This window comes from Candoia aspera, chromosome 6, assembly GCF_035149785.1.
Source record: "Candoia aspera isolate rCanAsp1 chromosome 6, rCanAsp1.hap2, whole genome shotgun sequence".
In the NCBI taxonomy this organism is placed as follows: Eukaryota; Metazoa; Chordata; class Lepidosauria; order Squamata; family Boidae; genus Candoia; species Candoia aspera.
This window is the reverse complement of record NC_086158.1, coordinates 84,248,941-84,267,280: the sequence shown is the minus strand read 5'-3', so window position 1 is coordinate 84,267,280 and position 18,340 is coordinate 84,248,941. Positions and strand designations below refer to the sequence as shown.

General features: G+C 38.0%; 1 protein-coding gene across 1 annotated transcript in view; it reads right to left on the bottom strand.

The window, feature by feature from the left end:
- CTNNA3 (catenin alpha 3) overlaps positions 1-18,340 on the bottom strand; it is a 781,530-nt gene that overhangs the window by 217,764 nt on the left and 545,426 nt on the right. Inside the window, exon 12 of the mRNA XM_063307559.1 lies at positions 15,583-15,783. Within this exon, the coding sequence (XP_063163629.1) occupies positions 15,583-15,783 (201 nt within the window). The remainder of the gene's footprint in view (positions 1-15,582; positions 15,784-18,340) is intronic.

Genomic DNA, 18,340 nt, shown 5'->3' with positions numbered 1-18,340 from the left:
GTCTCAGAAGGAAGCATTAAGCACTTCTGGTGACATACACTTTCCTGGATCTTTATATTCACTTTTTATTTATTTATTTTTAAGATTTATACGGCCGCCCAACTCAGTGTTACTCTACAGCAAACACAATAAATCAAAAAGAAGAAAAAACAAAGAAAACCATATAATAATAAACAGACAATACATAAATACAAAACGTAAAATGGCAGCTAAGCGCACAAGAAAACAACCACAGGGGGACTCCCACTCAGCTGGCCCCTAATGCATAACATCATGTCTAATACGTTAGAGATAAGAGCAAATAAAGGTTGATTAGAAGTTTAGGAAGAATATGAAGACCATTTTTGGATACTATGTAAGAACACATGTATTAAAGAATATATACTGTACCTTATTCTGTGATACAGTATAATTAATATTGCATACATAGTGTTTAAATTAGATAAGTAACAGAATTAAGAATGTAAGGATTCGTTAGGAACATAAATATTTTATGTACAACAAATAAATTGCAGCAACATTGTCAAGTCTATTTAAGGCAAGACCTAACAATTTGGAAATTGTTAGGTGCTGCACTCTGTGAGGCTTGCTTCTAGGGACATGTGCATAAGAGAATTCTCGTTATGAACTTCTATCTGCCATCCACCAGGTTATTATGTTCTGTGAGAGATTCACACTGACTCTACTATGACAGAGGAATCAATACCTGCACAATTTAATTTGTACAAGAATATATAGCAAATCAAATACAGAAAATCTCCAAGAAGAAGCATTTGGTTGTACAGACTAACGAAAGGAAAAGTAACCTACAGCTCCTTTGACGGAAAGTAATCTATATTCCCCACACTAACTTTGACCCACGTATCAATAAAAATCAGAGTCAGGAAGGGTCATAAAATGTATGGTCATAAATTTCTTACTTGATTCTTAGATGGTAAACCTCTGGAATGTGGGAGAAGGTTTGTAAAAGAAAACTCTACAGAGATAATACAGATATTTGCAAGTATGATTTTATCTTTGTAAATCTACTGCAAGATTGGGTTCGTCAATAAAAGTATTTGACACAGCAATATGTTACAGTGTGAGAGACATATTATAACTGGTTATCTGAAGAAATGGAACATTCACTATTAAAAAATGTCAGACTAAATAGGTTATAACAGTAAAAGTAACGCTGAAGTAAATAGATAGTTTGGGTTACTGATCCGAGTGTACAAACACTGTGCCCTGCCTCCATTAAGCAATGCCATCTAAGAAGATCCAGGAAGTATGCCTTCTCTGTCACAGTGCCTGCCCCCTGGAACCCCATAACTCCTGAGATTCAGATGGCTCTGGCCTTGCTGTTTTTTCGTAAACTGCTGAAGACCTGGTTTTTCCCCGGGGATTGGGGCAGGTTGTGATGCAAGCCCAACCTGGTGTTCTCTTGATATGTGTACAGAGTTCCTCTGTGCATGTTGAGGTGTTTTAACTGTTTTAATAGCTTATTATTGGTTATTCCATTGTTTGTTGGTTACCAGAGTTGTTGGTCAAGTGAGCACCATATAAGTCTAAACAAATAAATAAATGCTGGCCTAATTAATCTTTTGATACTATTTTTGATTATTTTAATGTGTAATAATTTGTGTCTGTGCTTTAGTACAGAGATAGATGTAGAGTTGAATCATCTACTGAAGTGGTTGATGGGTTAACTTGTTGGGGAGGAAATAAAAGTGTCCATCCTTTGTGTTAGATATGTCACAAATAAACAAAAAGTGAATAAATTTATTGAAAGTCTCTCTGAATTGTGGAAAGCAAGAAGGATATTTATCATTTTAAAAAAAAGCCAATACACTGCTGAACTATGACAAGAAACAGATCTCAGAATAATAATTTATGAAATTAAAAGAGTATATAAGTTAGCGAATGAATATTTCCCCACTAAATATTTCAGTAGTTTAAAACTAAGGGGCTCAGTCTGACCTTGCTGTAGAATGAAAATTGTAATAAAATGAAGTTTATGATTAGATAGATGGACACTTTTGAGAAAATATGAGAAAGAAATCTAATTGTGGTGTTGATTTCCAAAATATATTTTAGTATTATTCAAAAGCAAGCTCATCTCCCTCACCTAACTGTATCAATAAAATTCTTTAAAATATATCATCTGCCTTAGTGTATAAACTTTAGTATCAGAAGACAAGATAAAGACTGCCTGTTACTTTTAAAATCATGTTTATGTTTATGTAAAGGCAAATTTATGAACCAACAGCTACAAATCTTGTATAAATCATAAATTATGTTGGTAATAAAGGAAAGTGGCAATGTACCTAGACCAGGAAAATCAACACAATGAAATACTCGTTCAAATTCATAAATGTATTAGAGCATCTTTGGTGATTCAAATAATAAATCAGAATGGTGTTTCTCACCCTTGACAACTTTAAGATGTGAGGACTTCAACTCCCAGAATTCCAGAGCTGAAGTCCACAGATCCTAAAAGTTGCCAAGGCTGAGAAACATTGAACTAGAAAGATATGTTTGTATCGGGAAATAAAACACTGGAAATGAAAACCTGTACTTCCATGCATTCTTCTTTACTGCAGTTGCTACTAAATCTCTTTGTGTTTGTTCAGACGCATGGGCTCCAGGGGATTATGAATTGAGTCACAGTTCAAGGATGGTTCTAAAAGTCATGTGTTAATGTAGGCAAAATACTAAATAAGCAGGGGTACAACAATGTAACTGTCCTGAACAATTAACCTGGGTTTGAATACCGCACTAAGCAATTGTTTATCTCCCATGGTAGAGCCAGAAGATGCAGTTTGTTAAGTTCAAACTGGGGCAAACTGTGGGAGTTTCAACCATGGTTTAGCCATACGACTCTATTTTTCCCAGAAGTCTGACAAGGTGCATTAAAGTCCCTACTCTATTTCATTAACCATTTAAAAGTATTATGTTATAAAGGTTCAACGATTTTTATATAATTTAGATTTTAGATTTAAATTCTAATGTCTGTAATTCATTAGTTTTAGATTTTAATAATGTCTTATTTGAAGATGTGTATGTATTGTTGTTACCCGGAATATATTTGAAATGGTCTTCAGACTTTTTTACTTATATTTGCATCATAGATAAAATTAACTATCGCTCTGAACGTAAAGACAATATAAGGTTAGTTGAAACTAGAAGTAAATGTTTCCAATCACCCCTTCACAGTTTGCCAAAGGCAGAAGGGACGAGGATATGAGGCTGCAGTTTGCCCAATACAGTTAAATTATATCAAGTTCACATTAAGCAAGAATGTGGTTTATTTGGTTTTGCCTTAGTATGTTGGGCAAACTCAGATGTTATGGTTTGTAATTCAAGGTATAAGACACCCACATCCCCCCACCCCAACATTTTATGTATGATTTTATAGAGGGAAAAAAGTCCTAGTCAATGCTTACTGAGGCAGGCAAAACTGCTTCCTTTAAGAAGATAGTCCAAAAATATATGAAAAAGGGGGCAAATATCTATTTTTTGGAAAGAAAGTGATTCAGCCACAATATTTTAACCTTTGGAGTTAACACCTTGGCTGTTTGTAAAAAAACATTAGCTAGACCATGGCTTCTAGTGGCAGGTGAGTTGTCCTGGTGCACTTGGGATGACACAATGGTCTCAAAGTTAAAGGTTTTTACTGTGGGCCAAAACTAGGCTCAGTGTCATATAGACACTGAAAAGCTTCATGCCTAATTAAAATACCTAAATTCAGGACCATCTGCCTTATAGCTGGAAACATAAAAAAGGGCAGAAGCATTAAGTAATGAAGGAGGAGGTTGCTGACCATTCCTGGAATTGTTTTTGTACAGTGGAGACTGGCAATACTGGATGTGCCAACGAGGAGGAATCTGCACTTGAAGGCCCATCAGGACCACCCAGGACCCAAGAGAGAGATCTGCTGAACAAACTGCGGGCTGCTGGAAAGGACTACAGTTTTTGCAGAACGGGCCAGATGTCAAGGGGGGATGCTTGAGAAGGTGCTGGAATCCGAGAAGCCCCAAAAAAGAATTATTCTTCCCTTTCCCCATTCTCTTCCTTGGGATAGAAGCAAACCCAGAAGTAAAAGAAGAGAAAGAAGCTGTGTGAGTAAGTAAGGGAGGCAGCAAAATAGACACTGTAAAAAGCTCTGTTTGAAATTGCCTGAGTAGAAAGTATATGTATCATTTTTACAGCTAAGACCACTGTATATATTAAATATTGTTGTAAACAGAAAATGTGTGGATGTCTGGAACATTCCTGTCCCTTCTTCCCAGCCTTTGACGTAGTGAAAACTAATTACACGTAAGAGAGACCAGTCCATGAAATTATCTAGAAATATTTTCATTAACATCGATTTCTGGTGACACATTCGTCTGAAGTCTCTAAATATCCAGCTAGGGATGTTCCCAATCATTCAATCTACCAACAAACCTGGCATTTCAGAATAAAAGTGTCTACTATTCTGTGCAGTTGACACATAAATTCCTGATTTTTTTAGAAATTCCAGATAAGTTACATTTGATTCTACAATTTGACCTACTTGGAAATGTGACTGCATGGCTCTTAAAAAAGTGTTATACTGTTGTTCATTCACAACTACTATGGCAAACAACTTGTAGGATTAAAGATACTAATTAAGGTGGTCGGAGTAAAGCTGAGGACTCAGGGTTTCAGCGGTCCAGAACCTGTCCTGTCACAGTTTTCTTCTGTACTTTCCACAGCAAAAGACTCCACATTCACTCCAAAAATACAATGCTTCCCCTTTGTTTGCCTCACTCTGGTAATGTCCAACAGGATTGTAGATATCCCTGTTGGCCTAATCAGGGCACCAAAGAATTTTAGACCACATGCCAGGATCACAACTAATACTTTGCATTCCCTACAAACCAAAAATAAGAAAAACCAGACAGGAACATGGGAAAAATAGGTGAGAGGAATAATTATTTCCCATCCAATTTCACTTGCAACTGCTACAATGTGCATCATTCTACACGTCGCTGTACAATGTGGATAGTTGTACTTAAAAATTCTTTGCAGAACTAGAGTGATCAGGATTAGGAGTGTGGAGCAGCAACCTGCCAGCTTCACATTTGAATGCCAACTTACCTAATTTACATTGCCAGAACCAATACTGCATTAAAAGACATGCAGATATCATTCCACAGCTGCACTTCTTCACATTTTGCAATGCAGATTTCCAATGAATATGTACAGAAGTCAACATATTACAGAGTAAATGTATACAGTGTTAGAGAAAACAAACTATAAAATGCACTACATTACAGAACGTTGCTTGCAAAGATGGATTTATTAAGAAACACTCTCCTCAGTTTGAACAGAATGGCAAAATATGAATTAGAAAAAATAGTGCATAGAAAAAAAATTTAGAAAAAAATCAGCACAAAAAATTGTTTTGTTTCATCATTGCCTCTATTCGATTTAAAGAATACTGGTTAAATTCCTTGGAAGCTCTCAGTTAAGTGTTTGTGGGACCTTAACACAGTCTTTAGTGCTTCTCCCATGCACGTTTTCCCCCTTTCACATCCAGAACAGGGCTCAGATGAGACTGATATTCAGACCTATATTCTTCATTTGGAGTCTGCCTTACCAAGGTTATTACCAGGGTTAAATCTGGGCAGCGGCACTAAAAGGCTAGGAGGTAGAACACTTATAAAGAAAGACACTTTTTTTTTAAAACCACTACCTAAAAAACACTGGTATAAACATATCTTTCTATCATGGCAAAGTTCATAAGTGTAAACATGGTAAGCTATTTTAATACCAGAGACTGAACAACTCATAACATTTTGTTTATTTATTTTTATTTATTAATCAAATTTATCACTGCCCATCTCCCCCCGAGGAGGGACTCTGAGCGGCTTACAATAAAACAGTTAAAAATGCCATATAAAACTATAGAATAAATATTTTCCCTCCCCCATCACTTGGACAGATATAATAAGGAAAATTAAATTATTAACAATGTCATACCTTTTTATCACTCTCCATGTCAGCTGCATAATGATACACATAATGGCATATCAGATCCTTTTAGTGAATTTCTCTACAAGATACATTTATCTACCCACTTAAATGTTCTAGAGTCAGGAGGAGAAAGCTGAACAATTCTAACAAGACATCCCACTCTTCCATTGGGATTAAATAGCAAATGAGATTTATTAGGAATAATGATCAGGAAATCAAGACTTCAGAAAAACATGGAACGTATGCAAATCTGCCCAGGATGCAGTATATCTGCAGAATTCTGGAGATGTCATCCCAGCCTGACTCCCAATTTTGATGATCTTTTGAAGAAGTCATGACATTTTGTCAATGCAGATAGTCCAACATGAATGAATCCCATATCTTAGGCTGGTATAACATTTAAGCAGGAAACTAAACCTTCTCTTGGCTTTTCTGAACACATTTTGGACATGCAAAACAGTATAGTAGCTCTATGCCTTTTGTGGATCATGAACTTCTTGTCCAACATATCGGTAAAATCTAGGTCAGGTGAAAGAGGTCAGCAATTTAATTTAAAAGTTGATGTGTTTTAATATCATGCAATGAATAGTTTATAATTGTATGATTTAGAAGAAGTGTATTTAGTAGATTTCTAAAGGTTTATCTGGGCACACATTTAGCACTGATGGCTCCCATGTCAGAGTTGAATTTAAAGAAATTACTATATATTTAAAAATAACTTTTAAAAGTTAGGAACATTTGATCATGGCAAGTTGCTATGGTACTATCACTGCTTTATTAGCCTGACCAGATTCTCAGCACAATAAAACAAAATTGACTATGCTTTTTGCAACGTAATATTCAAGATGTCTATCAGAAAAGAGGTGATGAGATTATCATGCATGCCTATATACACTGATTTTTGAGTAAACATACAGTGGATGGCATGGCATGAATTTCAAATCCATAAACTGAAAATACAGAAAATATTTTCTAAACTCAGTGGTACTAAAGGATACACACACACACACACACACACAGGACTTATCTATAAACTACTAAATCACTACTCTTTCCTATATGTGAAAGCAATTTTCTTCCTCAGAGAACCCAACTTTAAAAATCCATGTTTCACTGAGACTTTTTCCAAGTTTAACATGGAGCCATTTATTACAACAAATTCATGATTCTCAGTATCAAAGATTGTGGATGATTTTCAGTTCAAGGACTATTAAAGTGAGGTTTCTCATCAAAATAAATAACTCTAGTAAATTATTCATTTTATTTTTATCCCGCCTTTATTATTATTATTTTTTATAAATAACTCAAGGCAGCGAACATACCTATTACTCCTTCCTCCTCCACAACAACAACCTGTGAGGTGAGTTGGGCTGAGAGAGAGTAACTGGTGCAAGGTCACCCAGCCAGCTTTCATGCCTAAAGTGGGACTAGAACTCACAGTATCCTGGTTTCTAGCCCAGCACCTTAATCACTAGACCAAACTGGCTCTCTCAATAATCCTGCAAATATACTCCAACTGTTGCAGATATTTATCCTACAAATATGTAGGATAAGTATAAAGTTTGTTCCTACTTAATTGAAATATTTATACAACTAAAGATAATTAAGCAATGTGATTCTTCTCTATACTGTAAAGCACAACATACTTGAGTAATGTCTTATCAGAAATCCTGTGGGATAAAAGTATATCTTGATGGATAATTGGAGTAAATATGGGCTTTAAAATCCAATGGCCTTTCTATTCAATAACTGAATACTATTGGCTTTGAAAGAGCCTTATCAGAGCTGAAATAGTGAGTGGTAGACCTGGATCTACAGAAACCACTGTTCTAGCCCAAAATTGTTCAGGTCAGACTTACTTGGAAGACTCTCCTCAGCAACCTATTTTACTAACACCTGTGCAATCTCACTATAGCCTGGCTCAGGGTGCTCCCTTCATCATTATTAGAAAGAAGATTTAATGACAGTCCTCTGCAAAAATATCCCTGCCCATTTCGGCAAGTAGAATCAGTTGCTCATATCCTTCTCAAAGGCTCTTTTTATTCAGTCTGATGCAAGGACTCAATTAGGCCCTTACTAACTAACTTCTGTGAGTATCTGGAAGAAGACTTTCTTGTTATCCTTTAGCTGATAAGTCAATGATGACATGCAGGAGAGTAGCATTTGTTCAATCACCATTGCAATGCATGCTTTAGAGCAAGCAATATAGATGCTACCAAAACAGTTTTAATCATATTGTTCTAAGGTTTAGTTTTCAGCGTATTCAGGGGACATAACGTATGTTATGAGATCATTGACCATAATTAAATAAATATATAACGTCATGTAATATAACAGTTTTTATCTGTCTTATAGTGCTCAGTGTTCTGTGCTCTAAGTAAAAACTTACTGCAGTTTTGTAATCTAGTGCTATTATGTAAGAATCTGATCATACAAATCTGAAAATCAGGCATTAATTTCCTTGGACTGGTTCATGAATGTTCAGTGACTCAGCTCTACAAGCACAGATCAAACAGGATCACATGGGTAAAACTAAGTTGTTGAACAAGAAAGTCAGGAATCAGATACTAATACAGAAAGTTCATGAACCAGACCTCAAAGAATGACTCAATCAGTTGCAGAGTAGGAGGGTGCTCTAGATATTCTGCTGTCTGAAAGAGATGAAACTTTATAATTCTGGAAGCTTCCAGCACTACCAAGACTGCAGATGTCTCTAATCATAACACAGCTGGGCAACTTTTGAGCCAACTTCTGTCTGATTCAGAACTGGGAGAAGATGGCTGTCCTCCAACTTCTCAGCAGTGGAGATGAGAGCACACTGAAAACAAGGGATGGAGCTTATAGATTCAGAAAAGCAGAGAAACAAGCAAAGATCATGGAAGAACTGGAACAAGACAGAGCAACAGAAGCCTCCTTTGCACTCCTGTATACATTTCAAGCATTATTCTTCCTACTTCCTCTTCCCATGTTATTATTCTCTTGTATTATACTCCTTGAAACCCTTGCCTGGCAGATTATTGAACTATTATACAATTTGACTCAGGCTTATTTTATTTTCCACCCTGACTTGATTGCTGAACTGAAAACCAATAAATTAACCTTCATTACTGCTTGTCTCTTGATTAATCATGGTGAAACTTTACTGCATCTGCAGCTTTGGACAAGACAAAAAGCCAGTATTTCACAGGAGGATTAAAAGCCAACCCAAAATTTATACATGAGGTTCAAATGGCATATAAGGAGTCAAAAAAAACAAACAAACCCAGAGTCCAGTCCTGTACAATTTCAACAATACAGACATAGAAGTACAAAATACACAGAGATAAGATCATAGCAATTATAAAGTAGCTGTAAGAGCCCAAAATGGAGGATTTTAAGCCTTAGCTGGCTGAGAATTATCAAAGAGGGAACTCCAGAGTATTAAAGTGCATTAAATAGGCCAGAGCAAAGTTTCTATTTAAGACTTTTTCCCCCTCCTCTAACTGGCTTTCCTGTTCATGACAACCAACCCTGATGCTGATACAACTAGTATTGCATTGGGATTTAGCTAATCAGAAGAGGGCCTATGCACAACCCAAGGAAGCAGATGCAACATCTGCCTGGAGGAATAAATATTCCTCAGGTCAACTCTAATGTCCCCAGGAACAAACTATTAGACAGGGGAATTTCAGATCATGCCCCAAAGATTACACATTCAATTTCCATTTACCAAATCTACAGAAGCCAATCAGTCTTTGATCAAACACTAGAGTTCATTTATATCATTCCTTTTCATATTCCCTTTATTTATTTCAGAATATCCCAGGCTTATTATGTAAATTGGTCTAATTAAATCTAAAGCCTAAACAACAATGACGGAATATACTGTTGTGGTCATAATTCAGAAGAAGTACAAAGCAGAAGTTTCAAGATTTCTTGAATCCATTAAACATATGATGGTATGGCTTATAGGATATTTAATCTGTAGGATCAACTGATCTTGATCTGAACTAATGCAAAATTAATTTCCTTCAAGCAGGACCAATCTGTGCCAAGCAATACAGTAGACTCCATAACTCCTCTGGGCATTGGTACAAAAGGCCAAGAACCATTTGATGAGAAAGAAGAGTACTGTACATATGCTTTAAACACCAAATAAATAGAGGGGTAATACCATATAAGGTTTCCCTTGACATTAAGTCCAGTCGTGTCCGACTCAGGGGGCGGTGCTCATCTCCGTTTCAAAGCCGAAGAGCCGGCGTTTGTCCGTAGACACTTCCGTGGTCATGTGGCCGGCATGACTACACAGAACACCGTTACCTGCCCACTGAAGCGGTACCTATTAATCTACTCACATTTGCATGTTTTCAAACTGCTAGGTTGGCAGGAGCTGAGACTAGCAATGGGAGTTCACCCCGTCACGCGGATTCGAACCGCCAACCTTCCAATCGGCAAGCTCAGCAGCTCAGCGGTTTAACCCGCAGCGCCACGCAAAAATAGGATAAAGTCAGCCCCCAGGCTCTACTCTAAAATCAAAAATGTGTGTACCCAACTGGATACTGAAGAAGTAAGAGTGCCAAAGGGAGGACATTTCTACAAAACCTATTAGTTCTCACATTTAATGCACTTTTATACTGTAGTACTTGGGAATTTGTTTATACATCAATATAAAATGCTCAAGGGATCCATACAAGAATGTTTTAACAGACATGTCCTAAATTATGATAATCTAGTAATATATCTAAAATACTGCAGACAATATTTATAATAATTTATAGCCTATTTTATTCCAAAAACAAGGAAATTATCCCAAAATAAATTGTTGCTTCATTGCTGTATATTCTAATCTTCACTGTATAATGCCCTTCAAGTGACAGATTATGTTAACTTTTCAGATCCTGTACAATTATGGAATGTGCTTTCTCGTGTTGCTATTTTTCTCTTGAAAATCTGTCATTTGCTATAAAATAGTTGGCCCTGACAGACAAAACAAATGCCATATAGCTAACAATCAAAATAGATAATGGTTTACATACACACAGGGAACTTGCTTTCTGATTACACCTTGAATGGGTCTTTCAGTATAAATTTGCTTAAAGTAGAATCAAATATTTGGTGCAAATTAACCTTAACATTCTTTACCAGCTAGAAGTGTACTCTTAATAGATAATCCATAACCAAGGCTGCTACAAAAAGCAGCATTCAGCTGCTAATCTTAGACCTACTTACATGTTATATTAAACTTGGGCCACCATTAAGAACACGTGAAGAACCCTGTTGGAACAGTGTCAAGTATATCTACAGTAGTCAGCATCCCTTTCTCATAGTAGCAAGCATAAACTTTTGGGAAGCTTGTAAGTGAGATATACTGACAAGAATCTCTCCCTGTGTTTTTCTAGCAAATATTATTTTGCTTTTATTCTATTGTTTTGTGTATATGGTAAACTGAAACTCATGAACCAGAAGTTCCATATCTTTACCCAGGCCTTTCTTGTTTAGCTGTTGTGTATTGGTTTGGGGGAGGGGGAAGAATATTTTATTTTTTCAGTTATTGTACACAGTTAGATTTTATTGCTTTAAAGAAGATCAAAAAGCTTATGTACTCTGCTACTAGAAGTCTTGTGACATGGAAGAGTCAAGACCAAATTAAATTAAACACAACACCTCCCTTCTAAAAAAGTACAGAGATCAGCATAGCACTGGGGATGCAATCCTTTGGGCCCAATAGGTACATTTAGATTCACTCATTAAATATTCCCTGCCACTCCCCTATCTGGCACATATTTTCTAAAGCATGGGCCAGATATATTACGCCTAGAAATGGGGGAGAATTTCATTCAGTTTTCTTTATAGTCATATTTAGCACTACCTATATCAATGTTTCTCCCCCACACACACACACCAAATACTGCTGTGCTGCCTCACCCTGTTGTCTGCGCATGGTGGGGGAGTGTATGCCAAGAGTACACACTGCCAGCAGGGTCACCCAAGTCATGAGGGCCATCCCAGCTGCCCAGGTAAAGCAAACAAGCACCTGTATTGGGCAGCAGCAATGTAGGAAGATGCTGGAGGAGGAGGATCACTTTAGTGACAATGGCAAAGGCATCATCTCATACTGCACGGGGGAAGGCAATGGCAAACCACTCCTCCGTTTTGCCAAGAAAACCACATGGATAGAAAATATTAAAAATGATTGATGATATGGTACTGGATTATGGGCCCCTCAGACAGGATGGCACTCAACATGCTACTGAGGAACAGCTGAAGACCTTTCAGAGTACTAAGGGTGTTTATGACAAGGCTAAATTAAAGCCTTTGGGACATCCAGTTGCTGATGTTGCCAACACAAAGCTGCAAAGACAGAATTACAGTACGAACATGGAATGTAAGTAGCATGAACATGGGAAAGCTCAGTGCAGTGAAAGATAAAGTGAAATGACTACAAATTGACATTTTAGGCATCAGCAAATTTAAATGGATTGGGATTGGACATTTTCAGTCAGAAGATTACACTGTTTAATACTCAGGACATGAAAAACAAAGAAGGAACAGTGTTGCTTTTAAAGTTTAGAAGGGTATAGCAAGAACAGTACTTGGTTACAATGCAATCAATGACAAAATAATATTGATTAGACTTTGTAGACAACCCTTTAATATGATGGTCATTCAAGTTTATGCTTCAACCACTGATGCAGCAGAAGAGGAGGCCAATGAGGTTTATGATCAAGTTCAATTTGAAATCAAAATGCAGGTAAGAAGTGCTGCTTGTGATTGGGGACTTTGGTATTCCAAAATTGGAAACATTAAGAAGGAAAATGTACTTGGATTGTATGGCTTAGGAAGCCAAAATGAAGAGGAGAATGACTTATCCATTTCTGCCACTCCAATGATTTCTTCATAGCTAACACTGTCTTTCAACAACCAAAATGATGCCTTTTCACATGGACATCACCAGTTGGAGTACATAGAAATCAAACTGAGTAAATTATTGCTAAAAGGAAGTAGTTATAACAGCAAAGACATGGCCAGGGGCTGACTATGAAAAAGATCATGAACTGTTCATGTGCAAGTTCCAAGCTGAGCTACAGCAGCAGAAGAAAGACAACTAGTTTTAACAGTATAATCTTCAGCATATACCCACCATTTTCAAGGAGAACAACAGGAATCACTTTGAAGTCTTCAATCTCATTGATTAAGAACCAAAGGAACTCTGGAATGAACTTAAGGTAGTTGTTAAGAAGGAATGTGAAAAGAGACTGCCAAAGATCAAGAAACAGAAGAAAGCAATCTGGATGTCAGAAGAAATAGTGGAAAATGCCAAGACGAGAAAAGAAGCCAAAGCCAAGAAAGACAAAGCTGTCAGGAAAGAACTCAACAAAGAATTTCAGAGAGATGTTAGAAGAGACAAGAAGCAGTATTACAACAAAACCTGTAAAGACACTGAAGGAAACAGACACCAAAAAACATATGCTAAATATACGGTATAATAAGGGAAGCTGGATTGGAAGAAGCTGAGTGTGGTTTTGAAACTGAAGGAAGAGACATCAGTAACGGGCACTCTGCTGATGACATTACTCTGCTAGCTGAAAATGCAAAGCATCTGCAAGCTCTAGTAAGAAATGTCAGGGGGCATAGTGAAAAAATGGGACAAAAATTAAATATCAAGACCAAACTAATGACAACAAGAAGAAGCAGGATAGAAAGAATATTGATGCTTTTGAACATATCGTCAATTGATCATTATGAATAGATGGACTAAAAGACAGCTATTCCAAAGGATATTCATTTGTAGACACTGACTGATAGTAAAGGTAAAGGTTTCCCTTGACGTAAAGTCCAGTCGTGTCCGACTCTAGGGGGCGGTGCTCATCTCCGTTTCAAAGCCTTGGAGCCGGCGTTGTCCATAGGACACTTCCGGGTCATGTGGCCAGCATGACTCACGGAACGCCGTTACCTTCCCGCCGAAGCGGTACCAATTAATCTACTCACATTTGCATGTTTTTGAACTGCTTGGTGTGCAGGAGCTGGGACGAGCAACGGGAGCTCACCCCGCCGCACGGTTTTGAACCGCCGACCTTCCGATCGACAGCTCAGAGGTTTAACCCGCAGCGCCACCGCGTCCCTAAGACACTGACTGATAGTTGCCCATTTTTTTGAAATTCCAAGTGCATCAAAATGTATACATTGCAAAATGATTCCATATAAATCCACAAAAAACATCTATATAAGAGCCCAGGAATGTATTACCCTTGATCTAGCTACAATTAAAACAATTTCCATTGCTAATGGGAAAGCCATATCATTCAACCCCTAAGGCTGGTTGGAAGAAGTTCAAGTTCTCATAGACTTTCTGAATATCAAGAGGGAAGGGGTCATTCAAATGTCCAGGGGGGCCAAAGGCATGCTTCTGTTGCCCCTTGGGTGAACATATGTTATTGGGATATAAATATGAATGGGAGATATAAATATCTATATCTCAATGAACACAACAAAGAAGAACACCTTCTGGGAAAAGCTGATTGTGAAATTATGCATATTAGGATAATGCATATGAAAATATGTACAAATTGATATGCCAACCTTTTAAAAATAACGAATTGATACCATAATGGGATAAAATAGAGAAAGGAAAAATGGGAGACACTGAAACTAACATGTTTGTATATCCCTCAGGAAATAAAGGGAAATAAATTATTTGAATGACTGTATGGCCCATTGACTCTTACATTACTTTTGTAGTGAGAAAGAGGGGATGTGTCCTTCAAAATTCCAGCAGCTTCATTTCAACACAAACCAAATAATAATCACAATTATTGACAGAGGAACTCTAGCTTAATAATAACTACATACTTGACATGAAGAAGTATGCTTCTAATTCAGTTCTTGGCATCACTATTTAAGCAGACTGAGTGCAGGTGGAAGGGGAAATCATCTGCCTGAGACCCTGAAGGGTTATCTCCCACCAAAACAGAAAATACTGGGCTAGTTTTAAAAAAAAGAAATTGGTATGACCTGGTACAAAGAGGATTGTTCTGTTTTCTTTGAGGTTAAATGGCATATTCCACATGTTCAAATTACTTCTTCACAGATATCTCAATCTGAGAAGACAGTAGATCTGTTATGGCTACCTACTATGTGAGATTTTAGCCAGTGACTTCCCAGCTCCCACTCTGCACTTTCATGCACTCATGCACAGAGCTTTCATACATGGTAGTAATCTATCTCCCACCATATTGAGACAGAAGCATCAGACCTCACTGAACCAAAATACAGGGGCCGCAGATCGAAGCAGAAATCCAAAATTCTTGCAAAGTCCCATGGTCAGACATTCTCCAACCATAGCCAGGGGTCCAAAATATTTATTTGAAAGAAGTATTAATGTCCTATCCAAATCTAACTATTTTTATAGTCTATAATGAACATGTGAAATAGGTATCAAACATAGAAAACATAGGTGTCCTAGTATGCACAGTAATCTAGGCAGATATTCCCAAATCAATGCCTTTAATTTTTGTAATAAAATATGTGAATCAACTGTAATTTCAGTTTTGGTGAATTGGTTATATTCCCTGGGAAAACACAACAGAAATTAAGAACCTAGAAAAATGCATATATACATACCAGCATTTGAAAGATATCGCACATTTCTCATCACTCCTTCAGTGTAGGCTCCTGTCTCATAATTGTCCATCTCACCAGAAACAATGTCCACCACTCTTGCTGCCCGCCCCCGGATGGCACCAGCTGCACAGTCCAACTCATCAGGATTCTGCTCTCCCAGGGCAATGATGCACTTGTTCACATCCTCCAGAATATGACTTTCTATGAGAAAATGAGATCAGGCAAGATTATTTAGATCAAGTTCCTTGATTCATTTCTCCTCTGCTAATAAGACAAATGAATGAAACCAATTGACCTATGTTCTAGCCAAGATTTCACATGTGAGTACAGGTTGATATGAAAACAGTACCAATATAAAGGAATTCTTTAAGGATCTATACATAAATGTCCATGAACTCTTATGGACATTTTGCAAAGTTTCCCTTCCTTTTCTATTTTTTGGGAAGTGTAGGTTGGGCTATAGATATAATAAACGAAATAGTTGAAGATGGTGTCAGGACTTACTTCACTGGTTTATTTGGTTTATTATATTTTCAGCCTAACCTATCATTTTTAATTTCCAGTTCCTGGGAAGGTAAAGTAGGCTGAAGGAAAATGACTGCTCCAATAACATCCAATATTCTTCACAGCTGAGTAAAAGTTAAATCCTCAGGTTAGCTCCATATTTTTTAAGATTGGTTAAAACATGCTACAAGCAGAAAGAAAATCTATACCAAGCCTCCACAGTGGTAATTAAAAATAGAATAATTAATCAATAGCTCATAATCTTTTTGTAGCATTAATTTCCTTCATCATTCATGTCCAATCATCTCTATAAAGAAGCCTCTCTTCAGACCTAATGTCAGACTACATCCAACATATTAATCTGTAATACAGGGATTATAGACAACTTTTCAGTCTATCTACATAATTAAAAGTGTTCACATAAAAATGTTCATTTTAGTGTTCAAAACAATCTGATTGGCAGGATTGTGTTAATGCTTCAGTTCAAGTCTAATGGCTAGATGTTTTTGGCATTGGCAGACATAATCTGTGGCAAGCAGAGCAGGTTCAGCCAGTCATAACCTGTGTCAATGGGGAGAAAAACCTGTCGGCTACATTACTGTAGATCACTAGACTCACTATCCTTATCTCTTCATTTACTTCCTACACAGCCTTCTCATAACCCGCCCCTGCAACAGGACAAGGAATGGGTTAAAAATTAAGCTATAATGTCAAGGGAGAAAGGGCAGTCCCACACCAGGGCAGCATGAACCCAACAGTCCCAGCTTCACATAATAAAACATTGGTCAGTACTGTGTTCTAAGATGTCTTTCACAACTAACAATTACAAATCCTGCATCACACGAGCTATTCTATGCATCTGATGATGTGAGGTGCAGCTCACAAAAGCTTATGCCTCCTAATAAAGTTAGTCAGAAAAGATGGTACCAGACTCCTCCTGATTTTTAACAACAACAAAAAAATCTTAAAGTCAGTGCTTATTAATAAAGAAATTTACAGAACCAAGGGACCTAGTTGGTTTATGCACATAAGCCCTGTTCTAATTAAGAAATGCATATCATAGCTTCTGCTGAGTTTTAAAATCACCTTAATGGGAGAAAATGAGTAAGAAATATTGGATAAGATGATAAAACAATTGTTCAGTAATAGAACAATAAAGAAAAGGGCAGAGCTCACAGCAGTACTTATCTCGGAGTTCTAAAGTACTTTAATTACATTTCTCAGAGAATTCCATGCAAATGCCAGATTTGAGAAAGTGCCTCCCCATAGAAACACCACAGCAGCTTACAAGATGCTGCAGTGGTCATGATGTGAAGAACCCTTTCACGGGAGGCCCTGCCTTGGCCTTGTGCCCAGCAGCATGCTGGGAAGGTGAAGCTCTAGCACTTGATAGTAAGGAAACAGTTCACCAGCAGGACAGAATGGAAAGAGAAGAGCTGAAAAGAGCAGGTCCAGGGCAAAGAAGGAAGAAGAAAACCATTTCATGGGAAAGAGGTGTCCTCTCTGGAATGGAAGGGGGTCTGACCAGCATCCTCAGCAGAACATTCTGACCTGGAACACATTGGCAAAACATCATGTGACCACACTGCTGAGCGATGGCAGTTCCGGTAGTCCCCCTTGCAGCCATTAGGCAAGGAGTGTGCCATTGTTAAGTGAAGACCTCATGCTTCTCCTGCCCTGTGTGAACTGCCAGCTCCATCCTGTTGCCTGCTTCCCAGCCAAGCCAGGCAAGTTCCCTTTGGCAGACAAGGCTCTGCCACCTCTGCTTCAACTCCACCCACCCACCCATCTCCCCCCACATCTCTGCCCTTTTGGTTGCCCTGCACTCTGCTGCCACCACCTAACCCTGAGATCCCTGCTGCTCCCAATTGTCCTTCACCATCTTCTTCCTCCCACTGCTTATGAGGCATGCCCAGCCGAGGCAACTGCTGGCCCTTTGCAACTGTCAGGAACCAGGCTAAGAACCACTCTGAGCTGATATTTCCAACTCTAGTCCTTTATTGTTCTCACCATATGGACAGAATCTTGCCAGACTAAAGCTACTCAACTAATCTAATGGGAAATAACCTAGAAGGGCTCTAGGGTGGAGCTACCTTGAACCTCTTAACCTTCCCAGCAACAGTGTCCAGGCTGCGAAGCCTCTTATCTGTCTGGAATGCGCTTCCTCCCTGGGAACCAGCGGCAATGCCAGAATCCACCACAGTGACACAGGAGTGGAGAACAGGGTGGCCAAAAGGGCAGAGATGGGGGGGGG